This window comes from Carassius gibelio, chromosome B10 (assembly GCF_023724105.1).
Source record: "Carassius gibelio isolate Cgi1373 ecotype wild population from Czech Republic chromosome B10, carGib1.2-hapl.c, whole genome shotgun sequence".
Classification (NCBI taxonomy): domain Eukaryota; kingdom Metazoa; phylum Chordata; class Actinopteri; order Cypriniformes; family Cyprinidae; genus Carassius; species Carassius gibelio.
The window spans coordinates 17,052,791-17,069,457 of NC_068405.1; the positions used below are offsets into that span (position 1 = coordinate 17,052,791).

The 16,667-nt window shown below is 36.3% G+C and overlaps 1 protein-coding gene across 6 annotated transcripts in view; it reads right to left on the reverse strand.

Moving 5' to 3' along the window:
* Positions 1-16,667, reverse strand: part of robo3 (roundabout, axon guidance receptor, homolog 3 (Drosophila)) — a 128,739-nt gene that overhangs the window by 25,952 nt on the left and 86,120 nt on the right. For 3 of the 6 annotated variants that reach the window (XM_052567913.1, XM_052567912.1, XM_052567916.1), the window contains exons 3-7: positions 10,881-11,038; positions 9,774-9,894; positions 9,548-9,686; positions 7,703-7,830; positions 5,948-5,959 (exon numbers count right to left, since the gene is read on the reverse strand). In XM_052567913.1, the coding sequence (XP_052423873.1) occupies positions 5,948-5,959; positions 7,703-7,830; positions 9,548-9,686; positions 9,774-9,894; positions 10,881-11,038 (558 nt within the window). The remainder of the gene's footprint in view (positions 1-5,947; positions 5,960-7,702; positions 7,831-9,547; positions 9,687-9,773; positions 9,895-10,880; positions 11,039-16,667) is intronic. The other 3 variants (XM_052567915.1, XM_052567914.1, XM_052567917.1) reach the window with 1 other exon arrangement.

Genomic DNA, 16,667 nt, shown 5'->3' on the forward strand with positions numbered 1-16,667 from the left:
TGCTGCGACTGAAATTTTGGCTAACGGTTAGTTGACTATTGAGGGCATCCCTAGTTTTTATACACAAGAAACGTGCCTGAATGAGGTCAGATAAACTCAAAAGAGTTAAGACTTACTTAATTATTTGAGTAAGTCGATCCCTTGTACTCAAAAATATGTGGATGGATGGATGGAAGGACGGATGGATTTGTGGGTGCGGGTTGTTGGGATGGATGGATGTTCAGTAAATTCTACTTCCCATCATTTCAATTCTGACTCAACTTCCTGTCAGTTGGGGCCAATTCAATTTAAATTCTTACTCATGAATTGAAAGGGAGCCAATTCTTCCATTATGAATTGCTCCCAAGCCTGATAGGTCTTTTACAGGAACAAATTCCCATATTATTAGAGGATGCTGCATGATAGACAGGTTTTGGAATTTTAGCATCGAGGGTGGAATATAAACTAAACTGATGATCGGCCTTCGGTTGTCTGAGCTCAGCTGGGCTGATGGGTATTGATTATTTCCGTACTATTGCCCTTTATCAGGCGCCTGTGAATGTGCAACGCTGTCACCTTTAACCTTCACTGGCTAATTGATTTCTCATCCACCTTCCCACTCCTGTGCAATTTTTTTTGTTTAGCATTTCACACACGATTAGAGTGACACTTCGGCTCTGACAACACACATTTATACTGAGGAAGGTCTTTCTCCTTTAGCTCACCTTAAATTTCCCACTAATTCATCAAGCCGAAGGGCTGACAGCATTTGCACCCTCCCTACTGATGCACCTAACAAACTGCACTCTATTTGTCTCACAATCTACCACAATAACTCTTATTTCACCCCACCAATGGCTTAGTCTCTCCTTTTTCTATTTCCTGTTTTCTCTTTCATTACAAAATTAAGAAACAATCCAAAAGAAGCAATCTGCATCAACGCAGCTGTCTCAGATCAATTTTTCCAATTGGCTCCCTGCCTGCCTGCTGGCTTTTCCTCATAGACTCTGGCGTTGAGCGTAGGCTGCATCACAGCTTGGAGGCGACAGGCATGTTGAAACAGAACAAGGCCCAATAGGGAGCCTGGCCACAGGGGTCACTTAGGTCATTGTCCAGAGGTTAAGCAAGAGCCATATCGCTGACCCTGGAGGTCAAATCTGAAACACATCCCCTGTCTCGATAATTTGGGACACTAGTCTAGAGAGAGCTCAGAGCAAACTGGAGCGGTAATGATACCAATTTCCTATCCCCCCTGCTTTACTGACTGTATTTCTCACCTGGGCTGATGCAAGGACTGAAATATTGACTTAATGCTATGTAATACTACAAATCTCATGAGACTTCTATCTGAATATACAAAAATGACTATATATGAATATATATGGCGAAAATGAGATGTTACTGAAACACACACTGTCTCAAGAGATTTCACTCTAAAAATATGTAGCAACAAGAAGCGAATGCGACTAACAGAAAGTGCCTTGGGCTGTGATAAATAATTAACAGTTAAAACAACATTACAGAAACAGCATGGAGTTTTGAGAGAATGGAGGTGTCAGATGCATGCTAATGTGGTATTACATGGAGAAGATTTAGGGAAAGGGTTTAAAATGTACATAATACCTCTACCAGCACCAAACAGACCTCGCTGTTCGAAGACAAATCAAATGGATGACAGTGCAAGCTCTTTGAAATATGGGCCAAATAAATCAAATCAATTCAGATAAAGTAATATAATTAAAAATAATAACTTTGCAAAGTGTGTGTGTGTGTGTATGTGCATGATTTACACTATAATATGTATGTATATAATATGAATAAAATTGATGATGATTACTAATAACACCAATGCTTCTACTACTACTACTACTACTAAAATAACAGAAGTACCATATTTTCAGTAAAAAAAAATTATTGATACTTTCAAGTTCTAAATAAAATACATACTTTAAGGGCACAATAAATTGATCAAAATGTAATAAATAAATAAATGTTAACTGAATAATAGTAATTAAACTGGTTGTTGTTAATATTTTTCCAGATAAGAATTCATAGACAATTGTAACTTTATAATACAAACAATAACATACTGTAAAAAATATTTACTACACATACAATAACAACTACAACAACAACAATAATAATAATTGTATATTTTCAACTGCATTTTATTATTAAATTATTATCAGGGATAAACATGCATTTATCTTGTATAGTTAGCTATGGAGGGGCAAAAAAAAAACATAAGTACTCAGCCATAAATCAACTAAAACTATTCCAAGTTATAGATAGAATGCCATCTGTTAAGATATCTATAAGTCTTTCTGCACATCTCTTCCTGGAAGTATCACAGATGGTGTATTTGACGGAAGAGCAGTAGACAAGGGCTGTGAAGGTGCCAGGCTGGCTGGCTGGGCTAGTGACAGGTCAAAAGTGTCACGCACTCACATAGGCTAAACAAAAGTGCTGAAGCTAAAAATTATTCATGGAACTTAGTTTCTTCCAATGACGGCCCACAACACACACAAGGATCCAACACCTTCACGCTCCCTCTGGGAGAGTTAGTGGTTAGTGAATACACAGGCACAAACTCGTATGCAGATTCACCGCCAACAAAATGTGTCTTCAGACATCGTGTCTATCCCCACAGGGACTCGCCATGACAGGCAGTTGTCAGCGTCGAACATTGATGCGGATAGAAAGTGTGGAAGGGCTATGCTTCACTGCTCAGCGCCGCAATTAAAAACCCCTACATGCAATTAATACAGTCTTTAGAGTGTAACCGATTAAACGCTTTACAGCATTGCAGGTTATCTACACCAATACAGGGAATATGTTTACAATGCCTAGCTGAGCAGCCGTCTCTGTCCAGCAATACCTGCCAAATTCATAAGCTGTATATTTACTGCATAATCAAAATGAGTGCGCCATCTGCATAAATGCGGTTTCTCAGAGAGCTTGTGCTTTTTTTAAATACTCCCCCATGAGGATACAGTAATATGCATGGGCTAAGATCAGTCCTGTCAGAGTTTGGAATAGGGCCTACTTTTTTTAGGACAGCTTAAAATGAGCACAGTTGGAGAAGCACCTCAGTGCATCGGGATTCATCTGGTGTAAATCGCTGCTACATGGCTTTATTTCATAATCATTGTCTAAGCTCTTAGACATGCAAATGAAGAGGGCAGTTGAGGAAACTTGCTGTGGATTATCTCACGACGCTGTGTGAATGATGAAACGAATCAGTCATCTTTAGTGGAAAGAAGACAGAATCTCTTTCCGTTTCTCCCTCACACAAAGTCTGACTAATCTAACCCGGTGTGTATTAAACTTCTGGCTTTTCCACTGAATACGGAATGTTCTGACACACTTATCTGGCTTAGAAGTCTAAAACTTTAATTTTATAACTATGTTGCAAACCCCAAAAATTTCACAATCTACATAGGCACCTACTTTTAAGAATGTGTGGAAAACACAAGTTGATTTCAAAAGAGTTATTAGCATGTTACTAACAACTTGAGTCTCTTATAAGCATACAGAAATTACACAAATATTAAATATTGTATTTTTCAATTAGATGACCTGTTTTATTGATATTTTTCATTACTGAATAAAATACATTTGAATTGTATTTGTAATGTGTACTTTTGTACACTATTGTTCAAAATGTTATAATTATTTTTTTTTTTTTTAAGCAAGGACATAAAACACTGTTTATTTATATAATTTAATATGATAAAAGAACAGCAGTTATTATATATATATATATATATATATATATATATATATATATATATATATATATATATGCTGTTTTTATTATATAAATTCTATAAATCAATAAATTAATGTTTATTAAAATTATTAAACAGCATTTTTCAATATTTTTCAGCACTTATTAAAATAAGATACATTTCATGAGCAGCAAAACGGCATCGTAGAATGATTACTGATGGATTATGTGACACTGATGCTGAAAATTCTGCATTTCAAAACAAAATAATAAATTGCATTGTAAAATATTTTGAAATCGAAAACACCAACTGAAATTGTAACAATAGTTCACAGAATTACTGTTTTAACTCACTAAAAAATGCAGTATTGGTGAGCATTGAAGACATGAGAGATGAACAAAATCAGGATTTCTTAAAAAGCTGCTTCCTACTTATGTGAAAGAACAAAATCACAATTAGATTGGTTTAATAAATCCACTGTTTTCCCTATAGAACAATGAAATTAAATGCAGATCATATTGAGATATTTGCATAAATCTCCAGCATTTTGGATTTATAAAAGATTATTACATTTTAACATGGAAATAACTGAGATTTGCCTTGAGCTGTTTATAACAAACCTGTGAGCAATACAATCTTCCTTTAGGTAATATTTGCAAAAGCTTTGACACTGCCTTCTGTGCCTAAAAATGTTGCCTAGGCAGCTAACTAGGTTTTGGATTTTCATTGTCAAGCTAAAAAAAAATATATATATATATATATATATATATACTACAAAAACAGTTTGAGTAGCTCTGAAAGTACTTTTCCCAAACTTTCAATTAAATGTAACTCATCCAAGACGCAAATAACAAAAGAAAAAAGAAAAGCACCAAAGACCCAAGTCGGGTTGTATGAAAACTACCACCCTGCAGGGAATGGTTTCTTTTTACCCCTTAAAAAGGAGCAGTACGCCCTTGCTTGCCTCTGAAACCATGTTCTTTCTTTCATTCTGCCCGTCTGTCGGTCTGTCTGGCTAACACAGACATGCTCCGTCAGCATCAGATATAGTTGTTTCCAGTTGTGAAAAAGCAGTGTTTTTTTGTGACAGAAATGGAAATGACTTCTCGGTCACATGTACTCCTTATTGTACTTTAAGTTAAATACAGTTCTCACAAAAAAAAAAAGAAAAAAAAAAGCAAATGGTATAAAATTTGAATCCTAAAAAAAAGTGTATTTATTTAATTCTATTTATGAAAACTTTCAAGGGTAAAACGTTTGGAGGCTTGGTGACTCCACAAAGCTTCAAAGCCAAACCCAAGAGGTTTCTGCTGACAATACGGAGTTGTTCTAGCTAACTGAATTGACCACACTGCACAAAGTAAAAAATCAGTTCCAGATCCCTCTGATCTTCTAGAACTCACATCCACTGATGCATTATGGGCACTGCAGGGGTACTGGTCAAGCTTTGGAGCAGAGGAGCTCTCTTACAGTGTCTCTGTAATTTGATCATGTTTTTCTCATAGTCTGGAGTGAAAGGACAGAGGTCACTCCTGCACGGCGCTAGATAATGACCTTTTGTAACTCTTCTCAGTTAAGAACTTCCAGAGCAGTCAAAACCCAGTCACATTTCCAAAGCCTCTGAAGTCTCAAATACCTGCGTTTTCTGTGATTTTAACAGTGGAAACCAGTGTTACTGCTCTGAATATCTGAATTAATGAGCTGGAATAGAATAGAGACTCATTATTTCTGTGTGTAGAAGGGACAGTTCAACCAAAAATAAGAATTCTGTCATCATTACAAACCTGTATTACTTTCTTTTGCAAAAAAAAAAAAAAAAAAAAAAAAAAAAAAAATTATATATATATATATATATATATATATATATATATATATATATATATATATATATATATTTTTTTTTTTTTTTTTTTTTTTTTTTACAAATTTCTCTGTGCTTTTTTTGTACATACAATAAAAGTCAGTGGGGTTTCGTTGATTTTCACTGAATGGACAAAATCAGATTCTTCAGAATACCTTCTTTTGTGTTTTGCAGAAGAAAGATAAAACATGACACGAGGGTGAATAAATGACAATTTTCATATTTGTGAACTGTCCCTTTAAGTGGGCAAAAAATGACAAGCAAATAGACAAGAGATGAATGCAGGATCTTAACCTTGTCACAACCAATCACAGCCTCAGAAACATGTGAAGCACAAGCACACGCATGCAGAGGAATGAAATGGAATGGTACTTACGAGATGGGCCCACTATAATGGAGGTGAGGATGAAGAGAGAGACAAAAAAAATGATAAAAATGAGATGAGTGAACTGGAAAGTTGGATTTTGTATTTAGAACATGAATGAAAAAAAAACAAATAGTCTGAGTGATTAATGAAAAACAAGTGGGATGAAACCACAATGGGTCGGCAGTAACAGGAAAAGCAGATGAGGAGGAAGTGATGAGCGAAACTAAATTATGTTTTCTTCATGTCATGTTGGAATAACCATAATTACAAGATGACTCTGAGCTGTTGACCACTGGAATTGCAAAAATGTGTTTCTATGACAACACCCATAACACCAAAAAAGATGCACATGCATTTTTTGGTTCATAGCATATCTAATACTTACTATAAACATTTAAATACATTTTTAATAAATTTCTATCTATCTATCTATCTATCTATCTATCTATCTATCTATCTATCTATCTATCTGTCTATCTATATATATATATATATATATATATATATATATATATATATATATATATGACCTGGCCTCCACAGTCACCAGACCTGAACCCAATGGAGATGGTTTAGGGGTGAGCTGGACCGCAGACAGACGCAAAAGAGCCAACAAGTGCTAAGCATCTTTGGTGAACTCCTCCTAGACTGTTGGAAGACCATTTCAGGTGACTACCTCTTCAAGAGAATGCCAAGAGTGTGCAAAGCAGTCATCAAAGCAAAAGGTGGCTACTTTGAAGAACCTAGAATATGACACATTTTCAGTTGTTTCACACTTTTTTGTTATGTATATAATTCCATATATAATTCCAAATGTGTTAATTCATAGTTTTGATGCCTTCAGTGTGAATTTACAAGTCATGAAAATAAAGAAAACTCTTTGAATGAGAAGGTGTGTCCAAACTTTTGGTCTGTACTGTGTGTGTATATATATATATATATATATATATATATAAATATATATATATATATATATATATATATATATGTATAATTTTCTAGATTAAAGAAAGAAGAATAAAATTCTTAAATATAAGTAAACACTGAGCAGCAAAAAAAAAATAGCTTTCAAATGGTGATACAGCCATTTTAGTTGTTTCTACATGATATTAGAAAGAACAATTGATAGAAGTCAATGCTTTCGTAACAAGATAACAACTAACAATATCAGGTTTTGAAAAACAACGGTTTCAAATTGTAAAACTCACAACTACGCTAATTCCAACATGACATGAACAGGAGTACACTCATGTTACAGATTCCGTCTGTCTGACAGAGAAGCCTACAATGTTTCTACAAAGCTGTACTAATAATATTTCAGTTTCACTCACACGTTGAATCATCGTCCATCAGCTGTCAGGTGAAATCATTCACAGCAAGTGTGCTGCTATGAACATCTATTAAGTGTGTAGAATATTCTTAATGCGTGCATGTTCTCAAGCCCACAGTAATGATTTATGAAGCAAGATGTGCTTCTAACCAGATGGAATTATGTTAATTGCATCTGGCAGCTTTAAATAAATGGCTGTTGCCATAGCACTTCACTCCTGTAATCAGCAAAATGCAAGGCCAGCACGTGTGTGTGTGTGTGTGTGTGTGTGTGTCGGCTACGGCTAATACAGAAGAATATAATAGAATTATTATCAAATGCGTCAGATGTGCTGCTGTGTGGACATGTATGCATGCTCGTGTGTGTGTGTGTGTGTTTGAGAGAGTTACTGAGCTAAGCAGCATCTGTGCATCTGCACAGTTGTTGTAACTCACCGTGAACCTGAAGTGTTCCGGATGCTTCGGCTTTGCCCACGCTGTTCTCAGATAAACAGGTGTACGAGCCTTCATCTTCAGCCTTCACCTGAGTAAGACGCAGGCTGTTGTCGGCACGGATCTCAAACCTGCCAGGAAACATGCACACGCAACAAAGTTACTCTCTAGTATGCCTATAAACAGAGTTCCACTGTCCTCTGCCAGCTGTATCAGCAAAGTTTCGCTACATTAGATTTTACCACTGTAACGCTTCAGTGTGATTAACATCTGCTGCTAACAGAGTTCCAGGAGTTTTTAACTTTTGTTTACATATAATTTATAAATTAGAGTAAAAAATATATTTCAATAAAACAAATAAAAATATCTTTACAAAACAAAGTACTGATTTGATAAATAAAAACAATATTTAAAATAAAATTGTAATTATTTTATTATTCAAAATAATATTCCTCTAAAGCTGTATTACTTTAGAGTGATTAACAGTGTTCAGTGAGAACTTCTATAGACATATTTTTTAAATTGCAGTACATTATTTAATAATTATTAAAAAAAATGTAAACATATATTTAAAAAATATTTGTAAAATATATCTGCAAAATATATTAAGTACTATAAAAGTCTAATATATGAAAAAGTTGTTAGCTTTTTTTGTCAATTATACTGCAATGCTGAATGGTTAAATATTAGGGGGGAAAAGTATTTTATAGACACAACCTTGTATCATATTTGTCAACAGTCAACTATATGAAATATAAGATGACTCACAGGTCTGGGGGTTTGGCCAGTGCATTAATCATGTTAAAAAAATGTTTTAATTCATAATTAAAAATAATATTTAACATAATATTTAATTATTAAGTTACATGTTAAACGGTCAGTTAATGTTGTGGGCCTGTTTTTCTGCTGGAGGTCCTGAACATCTTGTTCAGACACAAGGCTTCATGGATTCTATCAAATACCAATACTATCAAACAGACAATAAATCTAAACCTGACTGCCTCTGTTAGAAATCTTATACTGGACCATGTTTGGATCTTCCATCAGGAGAGTACTCCAAAATAAAATTTAACACAAAAATGGGTCACTGAGCACAAAATGAAGCTTCTGCCGTGGCTGTCCCGGTCCTCTGACCTGAACTCTACAGAAAAAAAATGGAGTGAACTGAAGAGAAGAAGCACCATCATGGAGCTGTGAATCTGAAGGATTTGGAGAGATTCTGGATGAAGGAATGGTCTCTGATCTTTTATCAGGTGTTCACCAAACTCTTCAGGCAAAACTCTGAGCTGTTATCTTTGGAAAAAGACATTGCAATAATTGGGTGCCAATAATTGTGGCCAACATGAACTAGAGCATTTATTTCACAATGAGATTTTCCACCTACTTTCAATTACTTCACTTCAATGATAGGTTAGAATTTTGTGAATTATTTTAATGAAAGATCAAAAGGATAAACAATGCAGATTTATTTTCACACCTGCCTTTGCTCATATTTTCCAAGGCTGCCAATAAAAGAGGAGGGGACTGTGCATGTATACATACACATAAACAATATTGAAAAACAAAATGTAATTATTTTATCAAATAAAATTATATTTATTTATATAGTTCATATTGTTATCATACAAATGTTTTAATTTATATGCATTTTATTACTTTAATGCTTTATTATAATAATTTAATTTTTATTTATATAATACTTAATAATAATAATAATTAGTATTATTATTATTACTACTACTACTAGGAGTATTATTCATGTTTTAAAAAAAAAAAAAGAATTCATTAGCTTTTGTCTTTAATCGTATTGTTAATGCCACTATTTCATTGCTTCTAACTGAGTCTCACCTTCCCCGAGGCAGTTCTCCTTCCTCTTTCCTCCAGCGTATGGTGGGAGTAGGGTCTCCCTGAACCTCACACTGAAAATCCACCGTGTCATCAGCGAGGACCACCTGATTCACAGGTCTGCGTACAAACATGGGCCGCTCTACAGGAGAAAGATTCCCAGAGAGATCAATGAGAGATGAACGAGAGAAAACAAAAGCTATAGGATAAAGTAGAATTACAAACCTACCAAACACTACAAGCTCGGCAGGGTCACTGTCCTTCTCTCCAACCATATTAGTGCCGACACACACATACATTCCTGCATCGCTCTTCTTTGTGTTTGAGATCATCAGCTTCCCTCCACGGATCTGTAAGGAAAAGCACACGACGATCTGTCAGGGCTATGCATTTATAAAACATCTAAGAGAAAAAGACACTAAAATCTGAGTTGGTCCCCTCAGGAAGCCAAACATGTTGTGATGTTTTATGCACATGGTTTCTGGGCTCCAGAAAAGCATAAATACTAAAGCAAAAGCCAGTTTGATTGTTTATGGAACACTTGACACAGAGAGGACAGCCAAACTGATGCATTTAATAAAAGTGCTTTAATAGCCCCTTTAGTCGAGTGGCTGATAAGAGAGTCATAGACAGACAATGGGAGAGAGACAAACAAAGGGACAGAGTTGTATTGTTGAGAGAACAGAGAGAGATATATAAATATATTTCTATTTATTGGTTTGTGCAAGTTATTAAGAGTAATGTCCTCTCTGAACTTCTTCTTTTGTTTTTCAAAATGTTACCATACCTACACATGTTTTTGTTTCAAAACTGATTTGTTTGCATGCTTTGGCAATATTAAGATGGAAAAACATAATAAAGTACACTGAAACTGAGATGAATTCTAGAGTCAATAAAAATGCATTTCTAAAAAAAAAAAGAAAATTCTCAAAAAGAGTCTCTTATGTTCGCAAAGGCTGCATTTATTTGACCAAAAATACAGTAAAAACAGTAATAATTTGAAATATTACAACTTAAAACAGCTGTATTTTAATGTTTGTCAAAATTGTATTTATTCCTGTGATGCAAAGCTGAATTTTCAGCAGCCGTTACTTCAGTCTTCACTGACACATGATCATTCAGATATGATGATTTGGTGCTCAAGAAACATTTATTCTTATTATTTTTATCACCAATGTTGAAAACATTGTGCTGCTTAATATTTTTATGGAGACAGGGATATGTATTGATGAATACAAGAAGAACAGTATTTATTTGACATGTATTTTTAAATGTATATAAAGAAAGGAAAAGAAAGGAAAGGAAATGGAAAGAGAGAAGACTGAAAAAATTTCACCGTTATCCTCTCGTCCTTGTCGTTCACTTTCACGTTGTTCCTCTTCCAGGAGATAGTGGGTTCTGGGTGGCCCCGTGGAGGGATGCACTCCATCACTGCCGGCTCCCCTGCTGCCACCACCACATCACTGGGGGTCTGTCGGAAATCATCCCGGAGAACTGAAGAAACAGGGAGAAAAGACAGAAATAATCAGCAACTGTGACTGGAGATCACTATGAACATAACTCCACAAACAGCGGCACTTTACTGTGTTATACTGCAGCACTTTGGGATATTAGTTTAGTGCCGTGCAATCATTTTGTTAGTTGGCTCTCCTAGTTTAATTTGTTTGCAATGTTGTCCCTGTTCTCCCCCTGGTCTTAATTTGCTCACTGTCCATGTCGGCCTAATAAATAATGCATTGTTTCCACTAACGCATGACTATGAATAATTAAATCAGTTAGACACTGGCAAAAATCACCCTTCTTTTGTTACTGATACAGACAGAAAATGTTACAAACAGAACACAAAAATGACAGAGTGTGCAAAAACACAGCCTACAGCACATGCAAACGCAAAAACGGCAACATAGGCAATAACCCGCAGTGCAAATATCCTTCGATTGACCTTCCTGCACCTTTGGGGCTGATGATATCAGTTCCCCTCTCAATCTGGATTTCCATTTTATTGCCATTTACCAGATTTCTTAGCGCCAGCACTGCCAATACTTTAATCTGACCAGTGCTCTATCAACCCCTCTAAATCGTTCTGCAGCTACACGTTTCCAATTGGTGTTTGTGGCCCAGAGCGAAAGGTTTGCGTTCAGAGAGAGTGTATGAAGTGGAAGGCTTTGGATATTGCACTGGATAAGATCCAAAAGTGAACCAAACTCTGGGTCTCTCAGTAAGAAAACAATATCCAGAGCTCAGACAGCAAATAAATCCACTGAAATAGGACCCTGTTTTAGTCGGCAAGCCATGAGAGAAGGAAATGTAAAAGTTCTCTTTATAGCCGGAGGGAACAGACTGAACTCGAACACTAAAACAGGCAGCAGACACTAAATAGTGCCTGTAGAAATTCTGCTTGCAAAATCACATTGTATTTTTTTTTCTTATCTTGATAAATCAGCAATTTTTCCTTTCCTTTTTTACATTCACTAATAATTGCTCACTGCTTATTCACATAAAAACAGTTTCCATTTCAATTTCAGTTGTACAAAATGAGAAATTATTAGAAGCCTGTCTTAATATAAAATAAGTATACTTTTTTCCTTAGAAAAAAGTCAGAATTATAAGTTCATTCTGAGGTTACATCTCACAAATCTATTTTTTGTGTGTGTGTGTAAAATTTTTACTTGTGAGATAAAAAGTCAAATTACCTTTATTTGTTATGCCGTGGTGCAAACAAGCTTCCATAGAAATGTGTTTTCATCCTCTTTCATTATTGATGAACTATTCTAAAATAATGACATAAATCATTATAAAAGGGGCATGTGCCTACAGTTGGGAATTAGCATAAGACACGCCCACCACTATATAGGGGTATTCCATTCAACCTGAAGTACAATAACTCTTCAAATGTATCCAAGGCCCAAGGATATTCAAGGCCAATACAAAAAACAACAAACAATTTTCATATAGAATATTTTTATGCAGAATCTATGCTAACAAATACTGTATACATGATTCTTGAAAAAAGAACAGAATCAAACACTGAGATAAATGAATAAATAAACAATTCTACACATTCTTATCTATTATCAGGCAATACAGGTCCCAGGTAAGCAGTACAGTTCTCTTATTTTTAATTAATGTACCTTCACAAACAATAATCTCTATTCACTGCCTAAGTCACTCTCTTTCTGACACCGTTTCTCCTATCTGCCCCCTTTCTGGTCTTGTCCTTTTCTCTTGACTGACCTGAACCTCTCCAAATTCTGGATTCCAACTGAACTGACAGAGGTCTGATAACAGTCCGAAGGCAGTCATTTCTCTCTCTTCCCATCCATCTTTTTCATGCTCTCTCTTGACCACACCGCTTCACATGTCTCCTCAAAATCACACAATATGACAACTCTGAAGACTTAGAGAACTTTTTTGTTTTAGCTGAAACTGACATATCAGAAGTGTTACATAAAATTTCAGAGCACAAAGACATGATTTCTGAAGCTGCGGAGGTTGAGCTTTACCCCATAATTTGCACATCAAGCCCCTAAAGATGATTAATTAATTATAGAGAGCTGATGGGGTAAAAATGTAGCATATTAAAAGTCCAAGTGGTGGTATCAATGAATCTTTCGAAACTCTATTGGTTTCTCAATTCTAGAAAATACTGCTGGGTTTAGTTCCAGTAAATTGAATTCATTTAGAAGCGTTTTTTATCTAAAGTCACCATAAATAGTACTATCTCACAAATATTAATATTATGAATTATTGATAGATTTTTTTTTGTGTGTGAAAATTAACAAAAATATTGCCAAGTGATTCAGGTCCATATATACTGTATACAACAAATTACACTTTCATAATCCAACTGTCCTTAAAATGATCCCTTAAAATGTCATGCACATAACAGATTGATGACACCATAGTCAAGGTTTCTGGCTTGGGGACACCGGCTGTCCTTCAGCACCGCGAGCGGTTAGTGAGAGTTTGATACAATCTCAAGGTCCCTAATACCTCTTGATGAGCAAAGGAACCAGAGTGTTTCTGCAGCGGGTTTTCGAGATTAGAGTCACAAATCTTTATAGGCGCTATGGATCGATATAATGCGAGATTTATTAAAGCCGAAACAGACTGAAAAGCCACGGATGGACAAAAAAACAGCCGGGAACCAGCTGGAATCAAATTTGTTTCTGACTATTAATTATGGGTGAGAATTAATTGGTGCATAGGATGTGTTTACGTGGGCGTAAGTGGATCAGCGTGTACGCTTTCACTTTAGGATGGATAATGCATGGCCATTACTTCTAAATTACTGCGTTAATGTCACTACAATGTCATCGCGGCGGGCGGGAGAGTTGGGTTTGATGAATGAAGCTCTCCGAGCATGTGCTAGTGAATATATATTGTTGATGAATCCAAAGCAGGACAACAGAACAGGCAGATATTAGCGTTAGCTACTGGGGCACCCCTTTTTGCACCTCTAATGGATGTCTGTCAGCTGCTGCTGTTTTAATTTCCTTCCTTTCAAATGTATGCGATGGAGTGGCATCAGGCTTGAATATACATTACACTTCGTGAGGATGTCATGGTGAATGATGGCAGCATTCCTGCTTGACAAACATGAGTGTAATTGGATGTCTACTGACATCGCATTTTAAAATAGGAAAACCCATAGCCAGTTGTGGCAATCACATTTCATTAAAGGGATAGTTCACCCTAAAATAATTTCTATCATTAATTCTTCACCCTCTTGTTGTTCAAAACCCGTAAGACCTTTGTTCATCTTTGGAACACAAATTTGGTTATTTTTAATGAAATCTGAGAGCTTTCTTACCCTATATAGACAGCAAGGCAACCACCATGTTCAAGGCCCAGAAAGGTAGAAAGGACAAAAATTTAAATATTCCACGTGACATCAGTGGTTCAACAGTAATTTTTTGAAGCTACGAGAATAATGGGTCTATGCGTCCTTTCTTAGCTTATTGCTTTATTAAACAACAAAACCACATCACTAATGTTTTAAAAAAAAGTCTTAATATATTGACAAGTTTTAAGTCAGCAGGGCATTGAGCGTTAGTTGAATCCATTTGAGCAAGTTTGGAACCCTGGCCCTACCTGCGGCTTTAATTAACCCCCGTGAACCGGTCCCAAAACACTCTCTATGTGATCTTTCAACTAATTAATTTTCACACACACGCACTCACATGCATATAAGCAGCATTAAAAAGGAGAGTCTCATGGGCTTATGGAGATCTAATGTTACCCTGTCAAGCCAACAACAGATCCAGTTCCCTTTAGAGAGGTGCCCTCAGATCTGCAAGAAAATTAAGTTATCGTGAACTTTCCCATTGTTGCCGGAAATACAGCTTCTAACAGACAAGCAAACTCACTATAACTATTAGAGGGGCTTGCTAAGCCAATAAAATGTGAGTATCATCTTCTCTTGTTCCTATCTTGAAAATTATGACCTTAAGATAAGGTATAAATGACTCTAACAGGTGAGAAAAGGTATAATTTCAAACTAGTCCTAGGCCATATCTGACCAAGAGAGCTTCTATAAACCCTGATTAGACTGCCAATTACCCATTAACCCTAGGGATAAGGGATTAGGACTATGACCTTCCACCTCTTACATTGGCCTCAGGGGGAAACCCCCTCTCCTTCTTCTCTCCATCTTTCTATCTTCTCTGAAAACCAAGTCAGTGTAATCCTACCCGTGAGCGCTGCAGTCCACTTCAATTACCTCCCTCTGCTGCCACTATAGCTGCATTCTGTGGGGCATGGCTAATGAATCCCCCGACTAGCAACCTTTCCCCTCTCAAAATCAATTCCTCATCCCCGCTCCTTCATTAATTTTAAAGTCGGATCTCTGACATCAAAACCGCCAACATACGACTCTGCTGGGGGCTTTCACTTGCACCCAATGCAGCTGTCTATACAGTAATGAGTCTGTTTGTTTGAGTCACTAAGCAGCAGGTGAAAGGCTTTACGGAATCAATTCAAAAGCAGAGACTGGTTTGCTTGGGGTCTTTTTCAGCATTACAACCAGTTTGGATTGCTGAAATGTGAAATCCAATATGACCGCAGGTAGTTTTTATGTTTTTCAGAGACCTTTTTTTTAGCTTTAACAAAGCAGAAGTTTAAACTAAACGTACAAACGCATCAAATTAGCAATCATTCAGACTTAATGAAATGGTTTACCGTCAAGCATGATGAGGCACTCAAAAGCACGTTACTTTGTTGCTTGAAAGCATGCATGTTTCACGAGCCCTCATGAATAAAATCTAATATTCAAAATATGTGAGGAGAAATGACAAATGGCTCTCTCTCAGTGATGAAAGGTTTATGTTCGCAGGGGCGCTTTCAGCATTTGAGTTGGTCATCTGTCAATCTGTCCTCTCCACATGAAGCGATCCGTCACATTCCTTAGACATATACATAGACAGCTGAAAGCTGAAGATGGCTTCATTGAAGAGGACATGGGCTGTAATCTCAGGGCGTGATCATTGCAATGCATTAATCTTATTGAATTTGGGACAGGAAATCATGAACGGTGTCAATATCAGTTTTACAAGTGCATCCTCGATATTAAATATCTGCACCGCTCCTTCCAATTTGATTTACGGATGCACAGGTGCCCAATGATGCATCTAACATGCTTATGATTACATACTATTTAATTAATCTCACTCCATTTGAGCTATGTGGGTTTAGCATGCGTAATCAGTTGTACAGGTGGTAGTTGACCGGCAGGCTATTGATTTGTCTGATTGATGAGGTATAATGCTAATCATTATCTGTGTGTGTGGACACATGGAGAGCTTTAGGCCTGTCTGCTGGCCCCTCAATCCTCTCATCTTCTTTAAATGGCCACATTTGTCCTCCAGCCCCCTGGATGTAAACTTATCCACAACAGACCACCCCTGACCACTCCAGATTAGGGCAGACCTGAGGCAGGAAAAGTGAAAAAATCTTCCACTCAGACAGACACCCACCACAACAACAACAACAAAAAAAAAAGACTAAAAAAGCCTTCAGGGAGTCTCGGGATTTGAAAGAAGTCTTTTATACTCATCAAAGCTGAAATAACCAAAACTACTGTAAAAACAGTTTTATTTTGAAAAACTATTACAGCTTAAAATAG